Source organism: Eschrichtius robustus, chromosome 12, assembly GCF_028021215.1.
Source record: "Eschrichtius robustus isolate mEscRob2 chromosome 12, mEscRob2.pri, whole genome shotgun sequence".
Lineage (NCBI taxonomy): Eukaryota > Metazoa > Chordata > Mammalia > Artiodactyla > Eschrichtiidae > Eschrichtius > Eschrichtius robustus.
In genome coordinates this window covers 35,784,340-35,808,308 of record NC_090835.1, presented here as the reverse complement: position 1 = coordinate 35,808,308, position 23,969 = coordinate 35,784,340, and the positions used below count along the sequence as shown (strand labels likewise).

The 23,969-nt window shown below is 45.9% G+C and overlaps 1 protein-coding gene across 2 annotated transcripts in view; it reads right to left on the bottom strand.

The window, feature by feature from the left end:
* Positions 1-10,009: 10,009 nt before the first annotated feature.
* Positions 10,010-23,969, bottom strand: part of DCP1A (decapping mRNA 1A) — a 63,010-nt gene continuing 49,050 nt past the window's right edge. For both annotated transcript variants that reach the window (XM_068557737.1, XM_068557738.1), the window contains 4 exons: positions 18,851-19,600; positions 16,828-16,893; positions 14,586-14,804; positions 10,010-13,976 (listed from right to left, as the gene is read on the bottom strand). In XM_068557737.1, coding sequence (XP_068413838.1) covers positions 13,896-13,976; positions 14,586-14,804; positions 16,828-16,893; positions 18,851-19,600 — 1,116 coding nt within the window. In that variant the 3' untranslated portion in view covers positions 10,010-13,895. The remainder of the gene's footprint in view (positions 13,977-14,585; positions 14,805-16,827; positions 16,894-18,850; positions 19,601-23,969) is intronic.

Sequence of the window (23,969 nt, the reverse complement as noted above, 5' to 3'; positions counted from 1 at the left end):
TCCTGAGAAATGGGGATACTCTAAAGTATCCCCATTTCTGACTTGCGGACAGAAATTGGAAGGGCCTGTGGGGAACTGTATAGCTCCTAAGGGTCCCAATCACCAGACATGACAGTCCCCTAGCTGGCTAAGTCATAAGAATTGCCTGAAACAGTTATTCTACACACGAATCCCTGGTCACCACATCTAACCTTCTGAATCAGAATCCCTAGGGTGGGGCCTAGGACTCTGCATTTCTAAAAGACCCTCAGGCAATTCTGTTTTGGGGTTCTGAGAACTCTCCAGAGAAAAACATGGGGGAGACCTGGACAGACCTGAGTTCAACGCCTCGCTGGTTACGCCATGGGGCTAAGTGAAGCACTGAAAGTCCAGCTGTGGTGGGGAGATGTCCGTGACATGAAAACAGAGTAAAGCAAGGTATAGAACAGCACGTAGAGTGTGATCCTATTTCTGTCAAAAATAAAGTGTGCACACGCATGTGTGTGTGCATGCATGCGTGTGTACCCATACATGTGCGTGTTCATAAGTGTGCCTGGGCAGAACAGAGGCTGCAAGGACAGACTTCAAGCCGTGGGGGACTTTGGAGGGTTGGACTGAGGGAGACTTTGGGTTTCTACTTTACAGATTTCTCTTTGGCTGGAATTTAGTGCTAGTGAACACTGTTGACTTTTATAATCCAAAAAAAAGCAAAACAAAATTCCATCTTGAAAAAGCACTGTTGAGATTGGGAGATGTATTTTTTTTTAATTTTCATTTTTTAAATTAATTAATTAATTAATTAAATTAATGGCTGCTTTGGATCTTCATTGCTGCGCGCAGGCTTTCTCTAGTTGTGGCGAGCGGGGGGTGCTCTTCGTTGCGGTGCATGGGCTTCTCATTGCGGTGGCTTCTCTTGACGCGGAGCACGGGCTCTAGGCGCACCCGCTTCAGTAGTTGTGGCTCGCGAGCTCTAGAGCGCAGGTTCAATAGTTGTGGCGCTCGGGCTTAGTTGCTCCGCGGCATGTGGGATCTTCCTGGACCAGGGCTCAAACCCATGTCCCCTGCATTGGTGGGTGGATTCTCAACCACTGTGCCACCAGGGAAGCCCTCGAGATGCATTTTTATGAATGCGCTTTTTCTTGTAATTTCTCATGATTATGTAAAGCTGCCTCTGTGTTTCATAAGCCAGGCTGTTTCCTTGGATGTTTTTGAGTTGGGAGCAAACCTCCAGGCGGTGGGTGCTCACCAGTGGGAGGTCCCTCCTGCCCTTGCTCTGCTATCTACATGAAATTCAGGGCAGAGCTATCCTGATGTGCTTCTGCACATCCCCTGAGTGGACACCAATGAGGCGTGAACGGGTCCTGAGCAGCTGTGTTCCTGAATGACAGCACTGGGCATCACTTTGGCAGGTCTGGCCCATGTGCGGCTCCTGGGGCAGGCCTGGGCTAGTGCTGGGGGCCCTAAGTCAGCACTGGGCTTGCAGTGGAGGCAACATCCCAGTCTGGGTCTTCAGGACACTGTCTTTGACTCATATCCGGGGCTGAAAGCCTGTGGGGGCCTGGGATGAGTCCTTGTGCGAGGATGTGTCCAGCCTCGTGTCCACCAATGCGTAGCAGAGGGCCCACTTTTGGACACTCTCTAACGGGCTTGTAGGTTGATGAAGAATTCAGTTTTAATAAATCCATCTCTCCTCTCAATGCCAGAAATTTCCTTCCAGAGGCATTTTTGGGGTAAAGTTTCTTTTGATAATGTTGCCCCCAGGGATGTGAGATGACACACAGTTCAACTCACAGAACCTCTGATTTTTCTGATTTAACTTTTGTTTTTGTTCTTGTTTTTTAAAAACACTGCCCCCGCCTCCAAAGGTAAAAGTAAAGTACACTCATTGTAAAGACCTGGAAGATATAGAAAATTTAGCAGTAAACTAAAATTGTATGTAATGCCACCCAAAGAGGACCACTGTTAAAGTCATTTGTTGGTTTGACAAATTTTTTTTTTTTTTTGGCTGCACCACGCTGCATGCAGGATCTTAGCTCCCCGCCAGAGATCGAACCTGTGACCCCTCCAGAGGAAGCTTGGAGTCCTAACCACTGGACCGCCAGGGAATTCCCTCATTTGACAAATACTGATTTATTACAATTGTTTGAAGAAAATAAAACAGGGTCAAGGGTCAGGGAGAGGGGCTGGAGAGTAGAAGTGGGGGTCCCTTCAATAGGTGTTTGCTACTATAGTTTCTTTTGTTTTCTTATTGTCAGGATCACATAAAATTCTCCATTTTTCATTTACGTTTTCCCATTAGCATTCCCAAATTCTTCAAAGACATCGTTTTTACTAGCTGTGTATTGTCCCATCATGGAGCTATGTCCTCATTTATTAACCATCCCTCAGTGATGAGTGTTTGGAGTGCTTCCAGGTTTTCAGCAAGATGTATTACCCTGCAGTTAACATGTGGTACCTAAATCCTTGTCCTCCTGGCAGCTTAGCCGGGAGTTTTCCCAGAGTTTTCAATGGGAAACTGCTAGGTCAGAGGGTGGCAACCCTTCTAAAGCCCTTGATACATATTTGGCAATGAGCTCTCCAGGAAGTCTGGTTGTGACTCAGTCACCTCTGCCTCTTAGTAGAGAGGTCCCAGCCATGTGCTTGGGGGAGAGGGCAGAGGGAGGGAATCCAAGACCTGCATGGCCTTGGGTGGATCCCTGCATGTTTCTGGGCCTCTGTTTCCTCACATTTGTAAAATGGGCTCATTCTCACAACAAACAGAGGTTTCTTCTTGTTTTCCCTTTCTCTGCCTGGGGAAAGCAAATTCAAGGTGGGGAGGCTGCCCTCATTTTCACAGCTGTAAGCTCTTCCTGGCAGTGGTATGTAGGCAGCAGGAGGTATTAGACCCCCTTGGCCAGTGAGCAAAGGGAAAATCAATGCGAAGAGAGAATTCTGAGATGAGTTTTATAGATGGTTTTCTCCAGGACACCTGCAGACTCTGGGACCGTGGGCACTGGGCAAGAGCCCCACGACAGGGAGGCAGGGGTGGGGAAAGGGAACCTGGACACAGGGGATAACTCACCAGCTCCTCGACTTTGCTAGAAGTCAGCTCTAACCCAGGTGCACATGGCTCTCTCTCCTTCCTTTCTCATTTTATTGCTTTTTAAAAAAATCACAACTTGGGAATTCCCTGGTGGTCCAGTGGTTAGGACTCGGCGCTTTCACTGCCAGGGGACTGGGTTCATTCCCTGGTCGGGGAACTAAGATCCCGTAAGCCACGTGGTACTGAAACTGTGCACCTCAGATTGGGACTTGAATCCACATGCCGGGACTCGAACCCAGCTTAAACCCAGATTGGGACTTGAACCTACGCAGCTGGGACTCGAACCAGTCAGGGTTGCTTCTTTACTCCCAAATCTTCTCTCTGGATTCACTTTTCTTCTTGCAGAAATGTATCTTTTAATAATTTTTTAAAATAAATTTATTTATTTTTATTTTTAGCTGCGTTGGGTCTTTGTTGCTGCACGCAGGCTTTCTCTAGTTGCGGTGAGCGGGGCCTACTCTTTATTGTGGTGCACGGGCTTCTCATAGCAGTGGCCTCTCTTGTTGCAGAGCACGGGCTCTAGGTGCGTGGGCTTCAGTAGTTGTGGCACGCAGGCTCGGTAGTTGTGGCGCATGGGCTTAGTTGCTCCGCGGCATGTGGGATCTTCCCAGACCAGGGCTTGAACCCCTGTCTACTGCACTGGCAGGCAGATTCTTAACCACTGCGCCACCAGGGAAGCCCATCCTGTTGTCTTTTTTATTTTAACTAGCCTCGTAGGTGCAAAGTGGTACCTCATGGTGGTTTTGTCATTTACTGCTTTAAAAAAAAAAATTATACAAGTAACAACACATGTTCTTTGTAGAAAATTTGAGAATATAGCAAAATACTGTGATAGTCTGTTTTATATGTCATTCTGAAACCGTGCACCCCAAATTGGGACTTGAACTCACGTGCTGGGGCTCAAACCCAGCCAAAACCCAGACTGGGACTTGAACCCACACGGCCGGGACTTGAACCTGGCCAAAACCCCCAGTCTTCCAACTGAGATTGCACACCTGGTTTCAGGACTTAATGAAGCTCAGGTTCTTGATGTCTTATTGCAGAAAGGATTCAGTGAGACAAAGTAATAGGTAAGAAGTGAGAAGCACACTCCACAGACAGCGTGTGGGCATCTCAGAAGGTGAGAAAGGCACCAGGGTAAGGGATTGTCAGTTTTTATAGGGGTGGGTAATTTCATAGGCTAATGAGTGGGAGGAGTATTCCAGCTATTCCAGGAAGGGGCAGGGATTTCCAGGAATTGGGCCACTGCCCACTTTTTCATCCTTATGGTTGGCCTTGGAATTGTCATGGCGCCTGTGGGTTTGTCATTTAGCTTGCTGATGTGTTACAATGAGCGTATACTGAGGCTCAAGGTCTAGTGGAAGTCGACTTGTCCACCATCTTGGACCCATTTGGTTCTAATCCGTTTATGTCATGTCCTCGGGCTATGTCATTCTTTCAAAGGTTGTGCCCTGCCCCCCTTCCCTCCTGTTTCAATTCAGCTAGGCTGTGTCCCCAATTATTCAATCAAACACTAACCTAGGTGCTGCTGTGAAGGTATCTTGTAGATGTGATTAAATCCCATCATCAGTTGATTTTAAGTAGAAGAGATTATTCTAGATAAACTGGGTGGATCTGATTCAGTTGGTTGAAAGGCTGAAGAAGAAAAGTGACTTCTTCTGTGGCAGCTCCAGCCTCCTCTGCAGTTTGTGACTTACCTATCAGTCCCCTCGCCCCACCACCTTGGAACAATCCAATTCTTTGCCACAAATCTTTAATATAGACCTACAGGTTCTGCTTCTCTGCTTGTATCCTGACTGATACACAAAGAGGAAAACTTCATCCCCCATAATCCACCATCCAGAGGTCACTAAGGACAACATTTTGGTTATTTCCTTCTGGCCTTTTTTTTTCCTTTTTATCCATGAACATAAATATTTTAAGTAAGGTCACGATCCCTCTGGTTTATATCACTGTGCATCTTAAATGCTTTCCCGCAGAGTCCGCGTGCTTTTCTCCCCCAGAATTATTACTGGCACAGAGGAAGGTCATCCACTGTCCCCCCTTGGTTGGACGTTTGCATTGCTTCCGTGTTTGTACTGTATCAAACAATACTTGTGCTTTCACTATAGCTAGCACTTGCTTCTGGGAGAGAGGGCTTCTTTTCTGGTCATCACTGTGTGTCCTTGGCCAATCCCAGGACCAGATTGGGTGGTCGACCCTCTGAGTCACCCCCAAAGGCCGGGGCTGCAGGCACCTGGCACTCCTGAAAGGTGAGCACCAGCATGAAGCCCAGCGCAGCCCTGCCAGGCCTGCTTTCCTTGCACACAAAGGAAAAGTGCCTAGTCATTGCAGCTTGTGGTTTGAGTAGCAGAGCCTGGGCACCTCCCTGGGTGGGGAGTAAGGAGCTGCCTCAACAGCCCCCATCAGTTCCTGTCCGGGTGTGCCATGCCAGGCTGGGCTTGGGCAGTGCTGTTGACAGTCAGGGCACTTCTAGGGCAGCCGGGCCCGCCTGCATGGCCTGCGGCACAGAGTGGGGAGGGATTGTCACCCTGTTCCCTCTTCTGATATCTCCTGGTTTCCCTGAGCAAGCTGGGTGGTAGAGGTGGCTTTTGTTCCTGTGGATATTAAAGATGAACATTCTGGTTTTGTTGTGGGGAGATTAAGTGGATCTTCTCCTGGGCAGTTGTTGAGTAGCTGAAGTGGTGGTTATTTAGGGTAGGGCTGCAGCAGTCTGGGGAAAGGCATGGAGAGGGATCCTTTCCCTGTTCAGAGCCACACGGCTCCTCCTGGGAAACACGAAGCCCTAACAGTGCTTGGCTGGGAGGAACAGTCAGCAGCCACAGGAAGTCCCAAGCCCAGGTTGGTTGCCCTCCAAACACAATGGCTTTTTCTCCCCACCCCACCCCCAGAATTAGCAATGACATCTAGTCAGCCTTCCTTCTGGTGACTTTGATGAGGCCTCGATTGACCCTTTGATTCCCTCATGAATTCACTCGTTCGTTGCATTTACCAAGGCCTGTGTGCTGGCACTGTGCTAGTTGTTTGGGGAAGAAGATGATCCTGTCCTTGTTCTCAGATCACAGGTCACAGGTTGGCGGGGGCCACGCGGCCCTGTCCTGTGATCTGTACAAAGAATTGCCTGCTGAGACTGCAGATCAGGGAAGGCTCCAAGGAGGAGGTGACAACCGACAGCAAATTTTGAAATAACACCAAACTGTACCTGTGTCATGCTGGCATGGGTGATGGGGATTGAGACTATAAACCCATTTCAGATCTGGACCTCGGCTTCCCAGCTCGGCCAGTGTCCTGGCAGGATGCCTCTGAGCCACTCCCACGCACCCCCCCACCCCCCACCCCCGGCCTAGGGCTGAGAAAGCCCTCTGAAGAGCCATACCTGGGAGGAAGGGATAACAACAGGTGACTGGCAGCAACGCCACTGTCATTTCCAAACGTGCTTCAAAATTCTCCAGGGACCCAAAAGCTTTTTCCATGTTCCACAAACCCAGAGGGAGGTTTGAACTGAACACGTCCAGGTCAACTCTTGCCTCTGCTGCCCCCTAGCTGGGTGAACTTGTACGGATGGCCTTCAGCAAATCACTCAGTGGTCAGTTCCCTCATCTGGAAAACGAGGCAATGACATGTGTCCCCCAGGTGGTCAGGACGGTGAAAGTCACTCTATTCCACAGAGTGACGTGCATCCCTGCTCCCGAAATCGCAGTTTACCACGGAGCCCAGGCTAAGGGGACAGGGCAGGCGTGTGTGGGGCTGTGCCCATAGTGTCCAGCACTGAGTCTGGGACAGAATAGCTGCTACCCCCAGCCCCAAGGGTCGGATGGGGACCAACAAATAGGGTGTGTGTGTGTCTCTCTCTCTCCCACCTTCCCCCCTACCTTTCTCTGAGGTTGAGGCACCAGCCATCGCACCGGCCCATCATTTAAGGGCTCCCAAGTCCTCGGGGAATGTTAATTAATAGCCTCGCCATCTTGGGCTGGAGCGCAAACAGCTCCTCAGTCTCCTCTTGGGCAGGAGCCCAGTGAGTCAGGGCGGGCGATGGAGGGGCGCGGGAGCTGGCTCCCACGTGTGTCGGCCCTGGACGGGCCCTCTGTGGGAGAGCAGCCGTCTTCTAGGTGAAGGGGAGCCGTGTCAGAGTGAAGACCAGGGCTCCTATTTACGGGGGCATTCTGAGAATTTGTGTAGTCATGCCCAAGCATTTCCATATTTAATATGGAACATCTGATTATAAATTACTTTAAAACTTCTCCTCTATATCACAGTTAAGGTCTTATTTAAAAATTACGTAGGCATAGGTTACATTCTCTATGAATTCTAGGTCAAAATGGTAAAGGTGAAATGACAAAATATTTGTTTAAAAGGGGGTGAGGTGCCTGCTGGGGTGGAGACCACACAGTAAATGGGGGTGTTGCCGGCAACATTGCTAGAGTCCCCTTTCCCATCAGGGGGCCTGTTGGGGTAAGGGTCAAACGGAAGTCAGGGAAGCTTCTCGGTGCCAGCAGGACAGGAGAGGGTGTTAGCCCTTCTGTCCAGGGGAAAGACCCCTGCCTGGGAGAGGCTGGGAGGGGCAATCTCTGGGGGCAGGGACGCGTCAGATATAGAAACAACGAAACGGGGCTTGGTTAGCAAAATGTGTAGGGGTCCAGATTTTGTACATGCTTCAGAAGCCAGGGCACCATTACCAACACTGAGAAATTCCACAGAACATGGCGGGCAGTTTGCTGGAGGTGCCTCTAGAGCTTTGCCAGGGCTCAGGCAGTACCAGACCCATCTTTCTGCAGGGGCAGGGACGTGGTAAGCAAGCAGCAGTTCCTGTGGACTGTGGCCGCCTTCTCAGCTCCAAATTCTGGGGCCCTCTTTAGACTGATGGGCTGACGTCAGTCTAACCACAGCCAGGGCCTCTGCCCCTTCCCAGGATGACAGGAAGCTGGTGTCGTGAGTGGCCCTTTCCCGAGGCTGCACTTTGAATGGCCTCCACCTCCCAGGGATGTGGGGAGGGTTAAAGAATGCACACAGAGCACACAGCACACAACAAACATCGGTTATGATTACTTGTGGGACTGTACTTCAAATTTATTCAAACTTACGTGAAAGAAGTGTTTGTGAAACATGATGTGACTGTCATGCGGCCTTTGTATCACCTCCTTCCGAGCCATTCTACCGCTGGGCATAAGAAATCTCTTAGTAGTCATCTTTACTTTTAGCTAATTTGCCTGGTGAACCTGAAGAGATATGTGTAAGCCCCATCCTCCTGCCCTGCCATGGGTTCCGTCTGCATGAGCGTGGCAGCAAACTTAGACGGGTGAAGAATCTTGAATTGATCTAAGCCCTTTAGAAACCTGTTGGCGTCTTCCCATTACATTTGGGGGTAACAGAGACCCCAAAAGACACGGTCTGAAGGAGGGAATGCAGGCTGGGCTCCAGGGTTTGCTTGATTTAATGACTGTTTTGCTGCTCTTCCCTTCAGCTTTCCAAGAACCCGGCTTCATCTTTAGAGGAAACCCCGTGGCCAGATTTCTAGCTGCTCATCCAGGAGAGACAGGCTGGTTCTTGTAGCTCTGACAAACACAGAAGCCTCAGCAATTTCTAACTCACACACTTGCTCAAAGACCAGGTATTTTTTAAAATTAACCACTCAATTAATTAATATTTACTTATTTTATTTTTGGCTGCGTTGGGTCTTTGTTGCTGCATGCGGGCTTTCTTCAGTTGCGGAGAGCGGGGGCTACTCTTCCTTGCGGTACGTGGGCTTCTCATTGTGGTGGCTTCTCTTGTTGCGGAGCACGGGCTCTAGGTGCGCGGGGATCAGTAGTTGTGGCTCGCAGGCTCTAGAGCGCAGGCTCAGGAGTTGTGGCGCACAGGCTTAGTTGCTCCGCGGCATGTGGGATCTTCCCAGACCAGGGCTTGAACCCGTATCCCCTGCATTGGCAGGCAGATTCTTAACTACTGCGCCACCAGGGAAGCCCAAGACGAGGTATCTTTTAGCAACAGCATGAACCAGTATCCATAAACGGTGAGTGAAAACATCATTAGAAACAACCAGGAAGCCTAAAATCCCAAACCCTATGGCTCTTGTTCACGATCCAGTGGCCTTAGTTTTTCACGAAATTCCAATGAACCTGGTTACCTGGTTTCCTAGGTCATGAGAGCTGAAAAGCAGCACGTGAGTAGGTCAAACTAGCTTTTAATAAACAGTGGTAATGTGTGACCTAAGGAATTGTAGAAGGCAATCTAGAATAATTTATCGTGGAGGCAATGGAGTCAAGAAAGGAATTCTAGACCAGCCCTCCGGTCTGCTTGGCTTCGGGTTCCTAACTCAGTACTGGCTTAATAAGCAGCAGGCCCTGTCACTCTCGGCTTCAACTCCCTTCTCCCTAAAATGGGTTATTGTGAAGATCAGGAAAATAATGGACAGCAGTGCTTAAGTGCTGAATGAGCATGCATTAATGATGACTGGGGCGTGTGTACAAAAGTCATAAAGCAAGGGTTAAGCATATGCTCTGCTCTACAAAAGCAGGCAGGTATAACAAACATTTTAGAGAGAATTTCATTTGGAAACACACTTAATGTGAACGATTACTAGGGAGATATGTGATTAACACTTTTTTCCTTTTCCCTACGTCCCATAATGATCACATTTTACTTTCTTCCCTCCCTCTTTCCTTCCTTATCATCCTAGATGCCTGGCACATATGACAGCTCAATACACATCAACTGAGTGAATTTGGGAAGTGACCTGGAAGGTTAAGTCCCCTGTAAAACAGTGTTTTTGGTCATGATTAGACCTGTACCCTCCATCTGGGGAAAACTCAGAGGAATAAATGGAGCTGTTTTGCTCTCTCACCTCACTCCCTCTCAGCAGTAGGAGGCTCTGGCAAAGTGTAGCAACTCATTCAAAAGTTCCTATTTCTGTAAATTCAATAAAAACACAATTAAAATTTAGTAGGTGCTAAAACTTGGTTTTGAACTTTTATTAAAAAAATATATTTGCAAACATATAAAATTTAGGATGAAAAATGCTCATCTGAAAACAGGTAATAACTTAATATTTGCAAACATACACAGATGGTATAAAATCCATACCATTAAAAATGTTAATGATGCTGTATTGCGCTCATGGAACAAAAATCTTGCTGTAATCCCAGAGCTTCTCATGCTCACATTTCAGGGCGCTGAGACTCTGGTACACTGAAGGTCATGAGAGCCACATGGCCAAAGCAGGAATACAGAATAAAAAACCATTTAGAACACATACTGTTAAAAACACGTTTCTTAAGGAATCACACAGATAAAAGGGCAACACAATTTTGCATTTTCCCCATTCAAAGTGAACGATATTGCATCATAGCATTTCAAATGAAGATGTCAAATACAAAACCGAGTGAAACATTGCACACATCTCTCCTGCTGAATTTGCTGAAAAACAGGCTCCTTGAGGCCCCAGCCCACTCAGGGAAATGTTCTCAAGCACAGCTTTAAAAAGCTCAGTGTAAGTTGCTTTACTTGTTTCAGATCTTAACGTTTTAGACACCTGAAAACACAGGGCACTATTGGTTCCAGAAGGCCCTTTGAATACAACTGAAGAAAACCAAAGACAAGTAAGAAAGAAACACGTGCTCAGCAGCAAACACGCAGCAAGAATGCAGGACACATGTCCCTGTGATTCCTCGTCTTCACTCACGTGGACTGAGCCCACTCGTGCCTGTGCCGCCTCTCATTCCTCTGTGTTTCATTTTGCCCAGAGTTACAGTATGATGGCTAATTTTGTTTTTTAAGCAGTTAGGCACCTTCAATTTCATGTTGCATTGTTAGTAATACAATGGCAGTTATGGCCTCTACTACCAAAATGAGAAAATTTCAAACTACATTCTTTGGGGAGGAGAGTAATAAAGCTGCGTGGTTTAAAAATATTTACCTAGTAGAAGATTTGATGGGGTTTAAAATTTTTACAAGAATACATGGGTGGAAAAAGAACAATTCTTGACATGCAAAATCGGGTCATATTCTAAACTTAGCCTGTGCATCCTCCGGCAGAGAAGGACCCAGGTCAACTTGGGCTCTTAACAAAACCCCACTCCCAAAAGCCTTCCAAAGTAAGCCATGGACACTCACATTCACATGCAGACAGCATGAATGCTTCTGAAACTGACAAGTCACTTGAAAACCTAGGATTCAAAGTCACACCTTACAAACGTCAGGAGAGATGCACAATGAGGAGGAGCTTCTTCCTTAAAGGAAAGGAGCACGGCTGTTTGGGAGGTGGGAGTCCATTCAAAGACACCACATTAACCAGAACCAAAGAAGAGTAGTGCCACCCACCCAGGTGAGGGGGGGCATACAGACAGTCACGGTGACCTAAATGCAGGTCACCTGCAGTTCTGCAAACCTAGCAAGAAGCATCTCTGTTTTGGTGTCCATTTTGATTCAACTAAGGTTTAAAACTAAGATTCCAGTAAAGTCACTGCAGCAATGTAAACATGCAACCTAAACTAGCATGAGGTTCTGGACAGAAGCCTGAACGAGGAATAAGGCAACTGAACTGCGACTTTCGGGCCAGGGTCATCCAACTGCAACTGTTCAGGCTTGGCCTGACTTCTCTAGGGACTCATTCTGGCCTGAGCTTCCTAGTCATCATGACGGTGAACTTCTGGCTTCTGAATTTTCAAAATGCTTTGAATACAGAAATCTGGGAGTTGAAACAGGTTTACCCTTTTCAAATCTCCATGACTTGGGCACTTAAAAATTTACTTTCACACGAAGGAAACCTTATCACAGATTCTCTTTACTGTCTGTCATATTCATTACTTGGATTAAAGGGTGAAAATTAACAGATTTGATTAAAGACCCTCTTCAGGATATTCTCTCAACTCTCTCATAATATTGTCCATACTCAAATCATCATTTCAATTCAAATGTCTATCATAACAAGAATCCCTTGATTCTTCCGCTTACCAAAGCCCACTGAGACTACACCTGGGATGCGAGCAAACCTACCAGGGCAACTGTTTTCTGAGAACAGTCACGTGGCTCCCTGGACACCATCTCCTGGTGTCAGCAACACTTCATGTCTTACTGTAACTTTCTCTTTCCCAGGTGACACGCAAGCAATTCATTTTTGGTTGCTGAATTTACACACTACCTTTGAAAACAAACTATTCCTAATGGAGTATGAGAACTTAAAAGCTTCCCTGACTTCTGCGCAATTCACAAATAACTAGGTAAATGCAATAGAAGACACTAAATTGGGAAGCAGAAAAGTTGCTCAGGAAGCATGTTTAGATTAACAAAAGCCAATCAAGGTATTCTTTATGCTAAAAAACTAAGAGCAAACTAAAACAAGTATGTAATTCACAAGTAATTTTCTAAAATCTCAGCTAGAAAAAAAAAAATCTGTGGACTTATGATTGAGTTACCATTAAAGCTTAAATGATTGTTCCCGAGGAACCATTACATCTGTCAGCATTATTCACAGCTAATCCTTATGCTAGCTGGTTGAGCCAATTGGGTTTTACCCCATCATTAAATAGTGCTCAGAAAAGTAAGCAGTGCATCTTAATTGGTTAAATACTACAAAATGACCTGTATCATAGAAACGAAGACACTTTCATTCAAAGAATATCTTAAAATTACTATTGCTGAAATAAATCAAAATCTACATTAAAATATTACTAATCACCATTACATGCCATAAAAGAATAAATATAAATCATGGCGGATCAATAGCAGCGTAACAAAGCATCTTTACATATTTTCACACTTTGGGCTGCAAAAGTACTCACAGCCTAGGAATACATTGGTAAAGTTCTGAATTTCACACTTTGTTTTTAACTCCATATTCTATAATAAAATAAGGGCAGTGTGAATAACAGCTCCCTTTTCTGCATAGCTTTAAAACTGTTCTCAGTAGACTTGAGGAATGGAACCAGAATGGCTTTGTCAGATTGGTCCACTGGTCCTTTTGTCAAAGTGTTAAGGAAAACAATTAACAATGACTTCTCACTGTGTTTAGACAGAAAAGGAAAATAAGGCTATGATTCACACACAAATTTAACATTTTCAAAACCACTGGAGAGTAACTTAAAGTGAAGATTTCTGATAGAATTCGGGCCTTACCAGTCCCAGCCTTTATTTCAAAGGTGTGCCACGCCTGCTCCCATACCATGACAGGGCCTGCAGGGCCCGATTCCAGTGTATCCCCGCACTGGGAGCCTGCTACACGGCAGCACTGGGGACACTTAAAAACAAAACACAATTAAGAAATTTCAGAACTTTTAAGGCCCAAGTGAGGCCTTCATATAAAATATACTTCACTTGAACAAATCAGTCCTAATTTGCCAGCTTAAACTCTGACCCTTGAAACACGTAGCTACTTTGCACAGAGCTGACTTCTGCTCTGTTCTGAACTTGACTATCAGCCCAATGCTCAAGTTTTTAGGGGGGAAGTGGAGGGGAGAGGGGTGCAGGCTGGGCTGAACTCTGACTGCTGCAAGGCTGGTGACCCCTTTTCCCTAAGACCTTGAACGTGAAAGTGAGTTGAAAATCAGATTCCTTATTTCACAAACTTGCTTAGATCTGATGAAAACACCCACACAACTCAACACAACGGTCTTTTTTTTTTTTTTTTTTTTTGTCAAAACAAAGGTCTGCTGGTGATGCTTCACAGTGAAACCTCCATTATCACTGGGAACGTCACTTGGAAAACATTCTTAAGGAATGAGTCTCTTTCTCATAGGCTCAATTTCAGGATTCTCAAAACTCAATGTTCTGTTTAGAAGTTTCCATGATGAGGCCTATTTGTTTCTGAGGTCGACATTCTGCCTTCGTATTTACTCTGCTCCAGTCAGAGGTTGTGGTTGTCTTTGTTCTTGGTCAGAACCTGCAAGTAGACTTCATGAAGCGTACTGAGGAAGCTGGAATCATTCTGGAAGAGATGGTAATGTCACATTTACCTCATTAGAGCTTACTTTCTTGATAACAGCTTAGGAAGAAGCTGTATACATGATCTGTATAACTAATTACCCAAAGAATCCCACCACCCAGAGATAACCATCATTAATATTTTGGAATTCACTCAGATATTTTTTTTTAAAATTTATTTATTTATTTATGGCTGTGTTAGGTCTTCATTTCTGTGCGAGGGCTTTCTCTAGCTGCGGCGAGCGGGGGCCACTCTTCATCGCGGTGCGCGGGCCTCTCACTATCGCGGCCTCTCTTGTTGCGGAGCACAGGCTCCAGACGCGCAGGCTCAGCAATTGCGGCTCACGGGCCCAGCTGCTCCGTGGCATGTGGGATCTTCCCAGACCAGGGCTCGAACCCGTGTCCCCTGCACTGGCAGGCAGACTCTCAACCACTGCGCCACCAGGGAAGCCCCACTCAGCTATTTTTCCACCTGGAGCGTATGCCCAAGAAGAGAGAAACACTGGTTCTGGCTAGTCTTGAATTTTCTTTATGAACTGATTTTCTAAGAAGTCATACAATTTTTTTATTTTTAAAGAATGAAATTCAAAGACTAAATTGATATCCTACATACCTTAATTAGATGTATTAATGTATCCTGGAGCTGAGACTTGCTGAGGATAATGGAAGGCTTTCTCTGGTTTTCTGATGTTCCGACAGTGAGAGGAGAAGGGGAGCTTGCTCTCCTCTCAAGGTCTGAGGACCTTGTAACTGTCTGCTGGAAAACACTTGGGGACAGCAGGACTGAGGACACTGCCGAAGTTGTTGCAGGAACCAGCGGGGGGCCTGCCACCTGCAGGGGAACAATGGTCGTTTTGCACCGAAGTGTGGAAGCCAGCAGCCACGTCCAGAGCAGTGGACGCCTGATAACAAGCATAAGCAGCAGGGGACTGGAGCCCAGAGTCCAATGCTAACTATCTGGGGTTCAGATGAACATTCAGGAGCAGCATCTGGGCATTTTACGTCTGGTTAGGAAGCTTGTTAGCTGAAGGATAAAGAGTCCATCTATATGATAAGGATGCCCTAGAGCTGTTATGAGAAGCCAAGCCCGATCATCACAGAAGGGGTATCTGATAAATAACAGCAGGGTATGCACAGTAAGAATAGTCCTGTGATAAATCAAACATGCGAAGTTTTTCCATGAGGGGCACAGAAATGACTGGAAGAGGGTGTGAAGGAACTTCCTGAGGTGATGGAAATGTTACATACCTTGGCTGGGTCGTTACCCAGGGGATATACGTACGTTAAAACTCAATTAAAAAAATCTGCATTTTATTATATGTAAGTTTTATTTCAATCAAAAGAGAATTAAAAAAACCCAGTTATATGAAGCATTAGTTTCTTTCATTTAAAAAATATTTACTTATTTGGCTGTACTGGCTCTTAGTTGGGGCAGGCGGGATCTTTTAGCTGTGGCATGTGGGATCTAGTTTCCCGACCAGGGATCAAACCTGGGCCCCCCTGCATTGGGAGCGCGGAGTCTTAGCCACTAGACCACCAGGGAAATCCTGAGCCTTAGTTTCTTTGGTGGTGTTCAACGTATTTATTATACCATTACAGGTATCAAAGATACATTTTTTAAAAAAATTATTTATTTATTTATTTATGGCTGTGTTGGGTCTTCGTTTCTGTGCGAGGGCTTTGTCTAGTTGCGGCAAGCGGGGGCCACTCTTCATCGCGGTGCGCGGGCCTCTCACTATCGCGGCCTCTCTTGTTGCGGAGCACAGACTCCAAACGCGCAGGCTCAGTAGTTGTGGCGCACGGGCCTAGCTGCTCCGCGGCATGTGGGATCCTCCCAGACCAGGGCTCGAACCCGTGTCCCCTGCATTGGCAGGCGGAGTCTCAACCACTGCGCCACCAGGGAAGCCCTCAAAGATACATTTTAAAAACATAAATCTAATATCTATCTCCTTTCATTTAGATGTACTTCTGGGCTAATAATAGCTAACCATCAGAATACACAAAAGAGTAATAATTAGTATTTTAAATAATTCTCACATTTTGATATAATCAACAGACAGCTATATATTTTTTTCCTCCTATCTGTCACTCTCCTCATTTACAAATAGCCAAGAGCTTGCCATAGTTTTGAGAATGTGGTTTCTGGGTTCTGAGCCATTTGGTTTGTTGTTTTGGTGCAACACCAGGCTGAGAGCTCCCGCCGATCACCATGCAGCAGGACAAGCTACAGAAAAGACCCGTTAACAAGACCAGTCAGAAGCTGGCTATACTTTAAATTCTGAGACTTGAGGAGTGGTGTAAAGGCTCAAAGGCAAAAGGAATGTAAAAGTTTAAGAACTGAAAAAAATAAGTGTGCATGTCAAGGCTGGTAGGTAATGGAGGATGAGGGCAACTTTTAAAAAATGAGGCAGGGGAGAAACAGCAAGACACAGAGCACACAGGCCTGGGAGGCTTTGTCATCAGAGCAACGGGAAGCCAATGAGAGCAGCATAGTGATGCTGCCTTCTGTTTACTGAGACACCACAGCTCTTCCAGGGCAAAGACAATCTCCTACTCATAGGGACCAGGCTGACTTGCTCTCAGCAGTCGCCCATTCACAAACACTGAGTGAGTGCCCCTGCTGTGGCCCACCCTGCCCTCCCATACACACAGTCAGGGAAGACATCACTGCAGACAGATGCCTTGAGGCCTACAGAGGCCACAGCAATGAACTCTGCCTAGGGGAGCAGGAGGGGGCATCTAAGATGGGCCTAGGCTTGAAAGCTAAAACTTTTCACTCAAGTGACAGTGTTTTACTTCACACTCAGCAGAAGAACTTAAACATACTGTGCTCTTCAGAAAAAGGGAATCCTTACCGGGATGGCACTGGATAACATCTTAGGCTGGGCAAAAACTTCAGGATCCTGGTTTTGCTGCATAGACTGCAACGTTTAAAAAGAAAAGATGAACAGATGTAGCAAGTTTCAATTAAGATTTCTTAGTTACTGTGGAAAAATCTAGGTTAGCAGCAGTAAGGAATAGTTCAGACATGAACTGGTTCCTAGACTCCTGAGGGGAGAGGCTGACCAGAACTTGTGACAATGCAGGATGAGAGCTCTGGGACAGTACCCGACCCCCTTCAGTTCCACCCGAGAACAGGGGTGCGTGCAAAGTCTTGAAAGTGTCTCTAAGGAAAAAGCTGAAACCTGTGTCTCTTATAAGAGCTGGGATAGCCCAAGCGTATTTTTGCTGTTGAGGCTGTAGAGATGCAAGATCCTGGCAGTGTGATACCTCCTGATAAGGTGATTTAAACTTTGGACAGGTGGCACTAAATAGTCTTCATACAGAGTCACACTTCCACATGCTAAATTTTATCCCCATTCACTGGGAGACAAAAAACTTCCTGTGTAGAGCAAATACATTAGAACTCAATAAAGCCCAAGGTCCTAAAATTCAATACTGCCACATAAATGAAAATGTACATGTCTGTAAGCTTCCCTTGCAAGGAGGCATGCTGGAGAGCAGGGTGCTATCCCAGAGGTCAAAATCTGGAGGGGGTGGCATTCACCACTGCTGGTTGTACTTCCAGAAGAACAGGAACAGTGGCAGCAGACACACTGCAGGGGTGTGATACCTACCTGTCAAACAGAACATTTTCTCTCCTCCTTATACTGCAGACAGAAATGGCAAAAAATGACAATTTAATGATGTAACCGGGACACTAGGTTTCCCCTTTTTCTGTACAGAATTTCAATGGAATGGAAAAAATACTCCATTAACTAAGAAATAATACTCAATTATTATGATGGGCTCTTCTACATAATATTATTTGGTAAAATGTTAAGAGTTGGGGATTATAATTATTAAAGGGCATGAGACTAAAACCCTGAAAGGTTCTACCCCCTTTCAGTTCTGTGATCTTGCACAAGTCACTTCCAACTCTGACCTGACTTCCTCATTTGTAAACTCACCGACCTTATAAATTGAGGGACAAGCCTCTTCTTCACCCCCACACCCACTTCACCACTAAGTCCCACTGATCCTACTTCTTAACAAATCCACGTGTCCACACTCCCCAGTGCAGGCCCCCAGCAGCTCAAGCCTGGGTGACTGCCCCAGCCTCCTTCCTGATGGGTCATTCTACTTCCATCTTCTCGTTTCCCGGCACACCACCCTTGGCTCAAAGCACTTAAAAGACTCCCTAGGGCCCTTAGAACAAACCTCTAACTCCTTGACACAATTTACAAAGTTTTGCTCATCAACAAATACCTGCTCCCCTACGTTTCTTTCCACGTAGATCCAGCCGCAGTGCAAGTTCAGCAAAAGCCCTCTCACGTCCAGGCCTCTGTATGTGCTACTTTCCTTGCTTCCACACACTCTTCCTACTTCTAGAATAGGTCTGGCTAACTTCTACTGAGTCTTCAGATCTCAGCTGAACATCAGTTTCCTGAGGAAGCTTTATTTGACCCCAGACCTCCAAATCTGGGATGGTCTGATGGCAGCCCTAACGCTCCTGGCACAAGGCAGGCACTCAGTGAGAGTACTGAGGGAGCCAGGGATGGAACAAAGATTGGGATAATCTGGATCCGTGGTCCCGAGTCAAATAAGGACTTCTGGAACTGTTAGGCAAAAATAAACAAAAAACCCTAAAATGTACACCCGGGAAAGAAAATAGTTTCTTAGCTTTTATCAGTTGAAATAACTTTGGGAAGTGAATTGAGTTACAACACCAGTTACCAATGGTCTGGCTGATCACTGCAGGGCTTATCTCTCCTTTCTTCTAGCTCCTGACACACTCAACAGCTGTCTCTTTAAACAACTCTGTCTCCTGTCAATTAAAATCCAGGTCTTTGCAGTTTCATCCCACCCAGTTACAGCCCCCCACCCTCCTGCCAGTACCTGAAGGGGAGCAAGCACCATGTTGCTCAGGGAGGCCGAGGCTCTCGCTGCTGCTGTCTTCGTGGGAGGCTCTATGAAGCTCTCAGGCGTGGCCAGCTGGCCAGCTGCTGCAGAAAAGCTGGGTGCCACTGCACCTTTCCCAAGTGACTGTGTCTGTATTTGGTCATGCTGTGGGGTCAACCTGAGTTTCTGGAGAAGATCAACGCTTGGGAGGGATGTACCAGCTGTGTTTGTCACACTCAGCGGGGCCCTGAATGGGCTCTGGCTGGCAGTCAGACTGGTGTGGCTCAGCTCAGGGACTGGCTGACTCAGAAGTGGAGACCTCTGTCTAGGTGTGGTCTTCACTGCTTGTATCATGGTGGTGTTTCGGGGTAGGCTTGGGGGAGCCTGTCCAGTAGAAGCTTCTGCTGGTAGAGTAGGACTAAGCACAGGGTGCAACGGGATCGCATAGCTTGGGGCCTGCTTTTCGCTGGACTGTGTGATGGAGGCAGGAGTGATTAGCACCGGGGTGGTGACTTCAGGCTGGACTGAGTGCTGGGCAGCAGGATGGACACCCAGGTTTTCCGACTGAGGGGCCCCTCCTGGCTCAAAGTAAAATGGTAGGAACGAGCTGGGCTCTTTCTGGGAGGCATCTCCTGGCAGCTTCTCCACTTCTTCTGAATCCAGACCCAAAAGTGTTGGCTGTTCCTTTGGCAAAGAGGTTCCAAATAATTCTTCCACTGTCAGATGCTTGTGTCCAGACGGAGCAGACTGAAAAACAAATCAAACCACCCAATGAAAGAAATCTCTTGCAAACCAGCGCAACTAAACTTCTTTTCCATCAACCAAAACAGTTTGCAGAAGCAAGGCTGGGTGGAGTCTGAAAATAGGAAGTGGAACAAACTGAAGATGTCCTCAGGATTAAGGCCTAGGTACATCTATCTGGTCTCCCCAAGGTGGTGGACAGAAATCTGCATTAGTAGTAAAATTCCAATTTTCCGGACTCTAGGTGATAGCTTAGAATTCATCTTTTTTTTGTTGGCAAACAGATATAAGGTGAAGGGGCAATTACTTTACTTCAAAGTTAATTGTGCCTAATTGTCCTATGTCAGTCACACATGGTAGGGAAATTACACTCAAGAGGACAGAGGGACCAAATGCTGATCAAGCAATCCTACCTTTATTTTCATGATTTTTGACTAAAAGGTAGGCATTGCACCTTGAGGACTAGGCCTCAAATACCAGAAAATAAAATTAACCATTAAAAAAAATTAAAGTATAGCTGATACAACATTATATTAGTTACAGGTGTACAACATAGTGATTCAGTATTTTTATAGCTCGTACTTCATTTAAAGTTATTATAAAATATTGGTTATGTCCTCTGTGCTGTACAATATATCCTTATATCTTATTTATTTTATACATAGTAGTTTGTACCTCTTAATCCCCTACCCCGATCTTGCCCCTCCCAATTTAACCATTTTTTAAATAGCTAGCCATTCCTCCTTCCTACTCCCGAATCACAGAATCCTTAAGAAAAAGCAAAGCATTTAAGCCTGAACATGTTAAATTTACATATATTTTAGTGATCTGGCTTATTGATACCACTGCAACGACTCAAAGGAGCAATATTCATGCTTCCCACTTGTGAGCTTTCCGGCCCCTTCCCTTCAAGCAGTATTGCTGCATTCATTTAACCTTTATTTGCTGAGTATGCACAGGGTGGCAGGTCCTGCTCCGACCTGGGCCCAAAGGACATACCAGGAAGTAACAAAAAAAAAGTCCTACCCTGACAGAGCTTACATTCTCATGGGAGACAAAGTACTCTGAGAACACAAGCAGTCTCAATTTATGGTTTTATCCCTGAAGTGTATGGACTTCTTAGTTGTTTACATATATGTTTACATGACAAAAAAAATTCACTGAAAACACATGATTTTCAGGGCCCCAGAAAGTCTATAAAGGCCTTCAAGTACACTGCATCTGAAATACAATGATGATAACACTATGGTATGATCCCATTTCTACAGGAAAACAAGCTCAGTTTTCCCCCAATGTTTGCTGCGTCCATTTGACAAATAATTAATGGTGTTAACCAGGTGCCAGGGGCATTGGGCTGTGAAAGGTGGGGAGAAGAAGAGAGAGGGAGCTTCTGGGCAGCAGGCTCTTAAGGGAAGGGGGTTAGGGATCCCCTTTGTTGAGGGACAACAGGGAAGGGAGGACTGAGCATGCAGGGGAGCTTACACATAAGGGACAGAAAAAGTTTCGGGGGCGCCGCTGTGCATTTTCTCCCTGGTGTGAGGGCAGAAGCACCTGCTGGGTGAGAGAGAGGTGGCCGGGAGAGCGTAGGTGGTGCGGAATAGCCGTTGTGGAGGAAGAGGCAGAAGCCTCCTCCAGTTGTAAAAAATTACAATTTCGTACCGAACCATTATATCTCAGAAAATAGTCAATGAAGAGAATTCTATTAATATTAAAGCTAACATAATTTATCTTGGCAAGTTAATGTGACAAGAGGCTTTGTTTAGGTGAAGGAACTCTCACATGGCACATTCAGGCCCCCGCTAACAATGCCGTAGCGAGACTAGTAAGACTGTCTTGTCACACTTTCTAGCACTTCAGGGGATTTTCCAGATTCACAGTCTCACTCCAAATACTAGGCAGCACTAACACCTCATCATACACTGTGGATGTGAAGAACTGCAAAAGACTTTATATGGTTTCATATCCTTACATTTTTACTTCTGGAAAACTGCAGAGCTTAGGGTCTGAAATAAAAAGTACCTAGGTTCAAGTACCAGCTGTTAACTGGTAAAATTACAGCATTTCTATGTAGTTCCCTCATTTGAAAACTGAGGGCAACTGTGGCTAATTGCCTCACAGAGCTGTTGTAAAAATTAAGTTTCTCGATATAATGTCTGGTGCCCAACAAGCATTCAATAATTGGGAGTTGGCTATTATCATCATTATATGAACCCAGATACAGTCTTTTTTTTTTTTTGCTGCAAAATGTTTTATTGTTTCCATTTGGTCCAAGGCTTGGGAGAGGGCTCCAGGGTGGTTAAAAAGCTGCCTAGTGGCTGCAGAGAGGGGCTTCAGGCAGAAGCCCTGACACCAGAGGGGCTCCTCAAAGGCCGCTGGGCTCTGGAGGCTCTTAGTCGTGCTTGAAGGTGAGACTTTCGAAGAGATACTCGCCCAGCACAGCCTGGGAACCAAACAGCCTGCGGAGGTTGGTCAGGCGGTGACTCATCTTCTTGATGAGTTTCACCTCCTTATCTAGGAAGTGGCTCTCCAGGAAGTCACAGAGGTGGGGGTCTGGGCGGGCAGAACCCAGGGCATGCAGATCCAAAAGGGCCTGGTTCAGGTTCTTCTCCAAGAGAATGGCAGCTTCCAAAGTGTCCTGGGTTTGTACCCCACTCATCTTGAGATGGCTTCTGCATGTCCTCGAAGAGGACACGGCTGCCACACTGGTTTTGCATTTTCAAGAGACGCTGGGCACCCTCGCACTTCTTCCCCACCAATTCGCAGAAAAAGCGGCCCATGCCCTCCAGAGCCACGATGTTGCGGTCGAAATAGAAGCCCCGAGAGGAGGTAGGTGTAGGAGGCCCGCAGATGCATGCTGACCAGGCAGTTGATGGCGGCCTCCACCTTGGTGGAATAATTCTGACGAATCTGGGAGCTCAGGGTTGATCGGTAATAAAGAGTTAAGCTCAAAAAATGGTGTTAGCTGGTCCTGGTGGCCGAGGATAGCTGAGTGGCTGACTCCGAAGGTTGGGACTGGAAAAAAGGTTGGAGAGTGGTAGGAGGCTGGAGCAAGGGGCGTCCCTGGGTCTGTTCTGTCCAAACACTGTTGAAGCAAGAGAAAGATCTGCGGGACCGGTGAGCACATTGCCCCACATACACTCTTAATAGCAATTATGATAAATCTGTGTGTGGATATGTTTTAAAGAACATCAAATAATATGTGGGGATATTAAAAATCTATCAAATCCTTTTAGAATATCATCCCCTATAATGCAAAATAATAACAACAAAACCACTTGATGGGATATGGAGGCTGTGCTATTATAAATCACCCCATTGTTCCCTGAGGCAAGGAGTCATTAAAGACACAGCTATTTGTTCAAAATTCACTGGTAACGTTTCAAATCCATTCAAAGTAATCTGAAATAGACAATGAATTCTGATATGGGACAGATGTCTCTTTCTCTCTGTCCAGGCCACATAACTGTAGTAGAACGCATAGGTTCCAACCCCAAGCTGAACACTGTGATCTACTCACTTTTGGATCCCCGGCATTATAAATGTCTGCTGATGAGCAGAGAGACAATTCCTTCCCCCTTCCCATTTCTAAAAGTTATGGTAAAATATACATAACAAAAGTTACCATTTTAACCATATTTAACCATATTTATACTGAACTGTAAAATTCAGTGGCATTCAGAATATTCACAATGCTGTCTATTTACAGAAGTTTTTCATCAACCCTAACAGAAACTCTGTACCTATTAAACAACTCCCTACCTTCTCTCCTGGTCACCCCCAATGCCCCATCCACAGACCCCGGTAATCTCTATTCTACTTTCTGTATCTATAAATTTGCCTACTCTACCTACCTTGTATAAGTGTAATCATACAATATTCGTCCTTTTGTGACTGACTTAATTTCACCTAGCATGTTTTCAAGGTTCATCCATGTTGTAGAGAATTTCATTCCTTTTTATTTTTTATTTTTATTATTATTTTTTTGGCTGTGCCTCGTGGCTTGCGGGATCTTAGTTCCCTAACCAGGGATCGAACCTGTGCCCTCTGCAGTGGAAGTGCAGAATCCTAACCACTGGACCGCCAGGGTATTCCCAGAATTTCATTCCTTTTAAAGGCTGAATAACACTCCATTGTACGTATATACCACATTTTGTTTATCCATTCATCTGATGATTGACAATTTGTCTCCACCTCTTGGCTGTTATGAATAATGCTTCATAGAACATCAGTGTAAAAGTGTCTGTTTTAGTCCTTGTTTTCAGTTCTCTCAGGTACATATCCAGGAAAAGAATTGCTGGATCATATGGTAATTCCACATTTTAACTTTTTGAGGAACTGCCAAACTGTTCTCCAGGGCTGCTGTACCATTTTACAT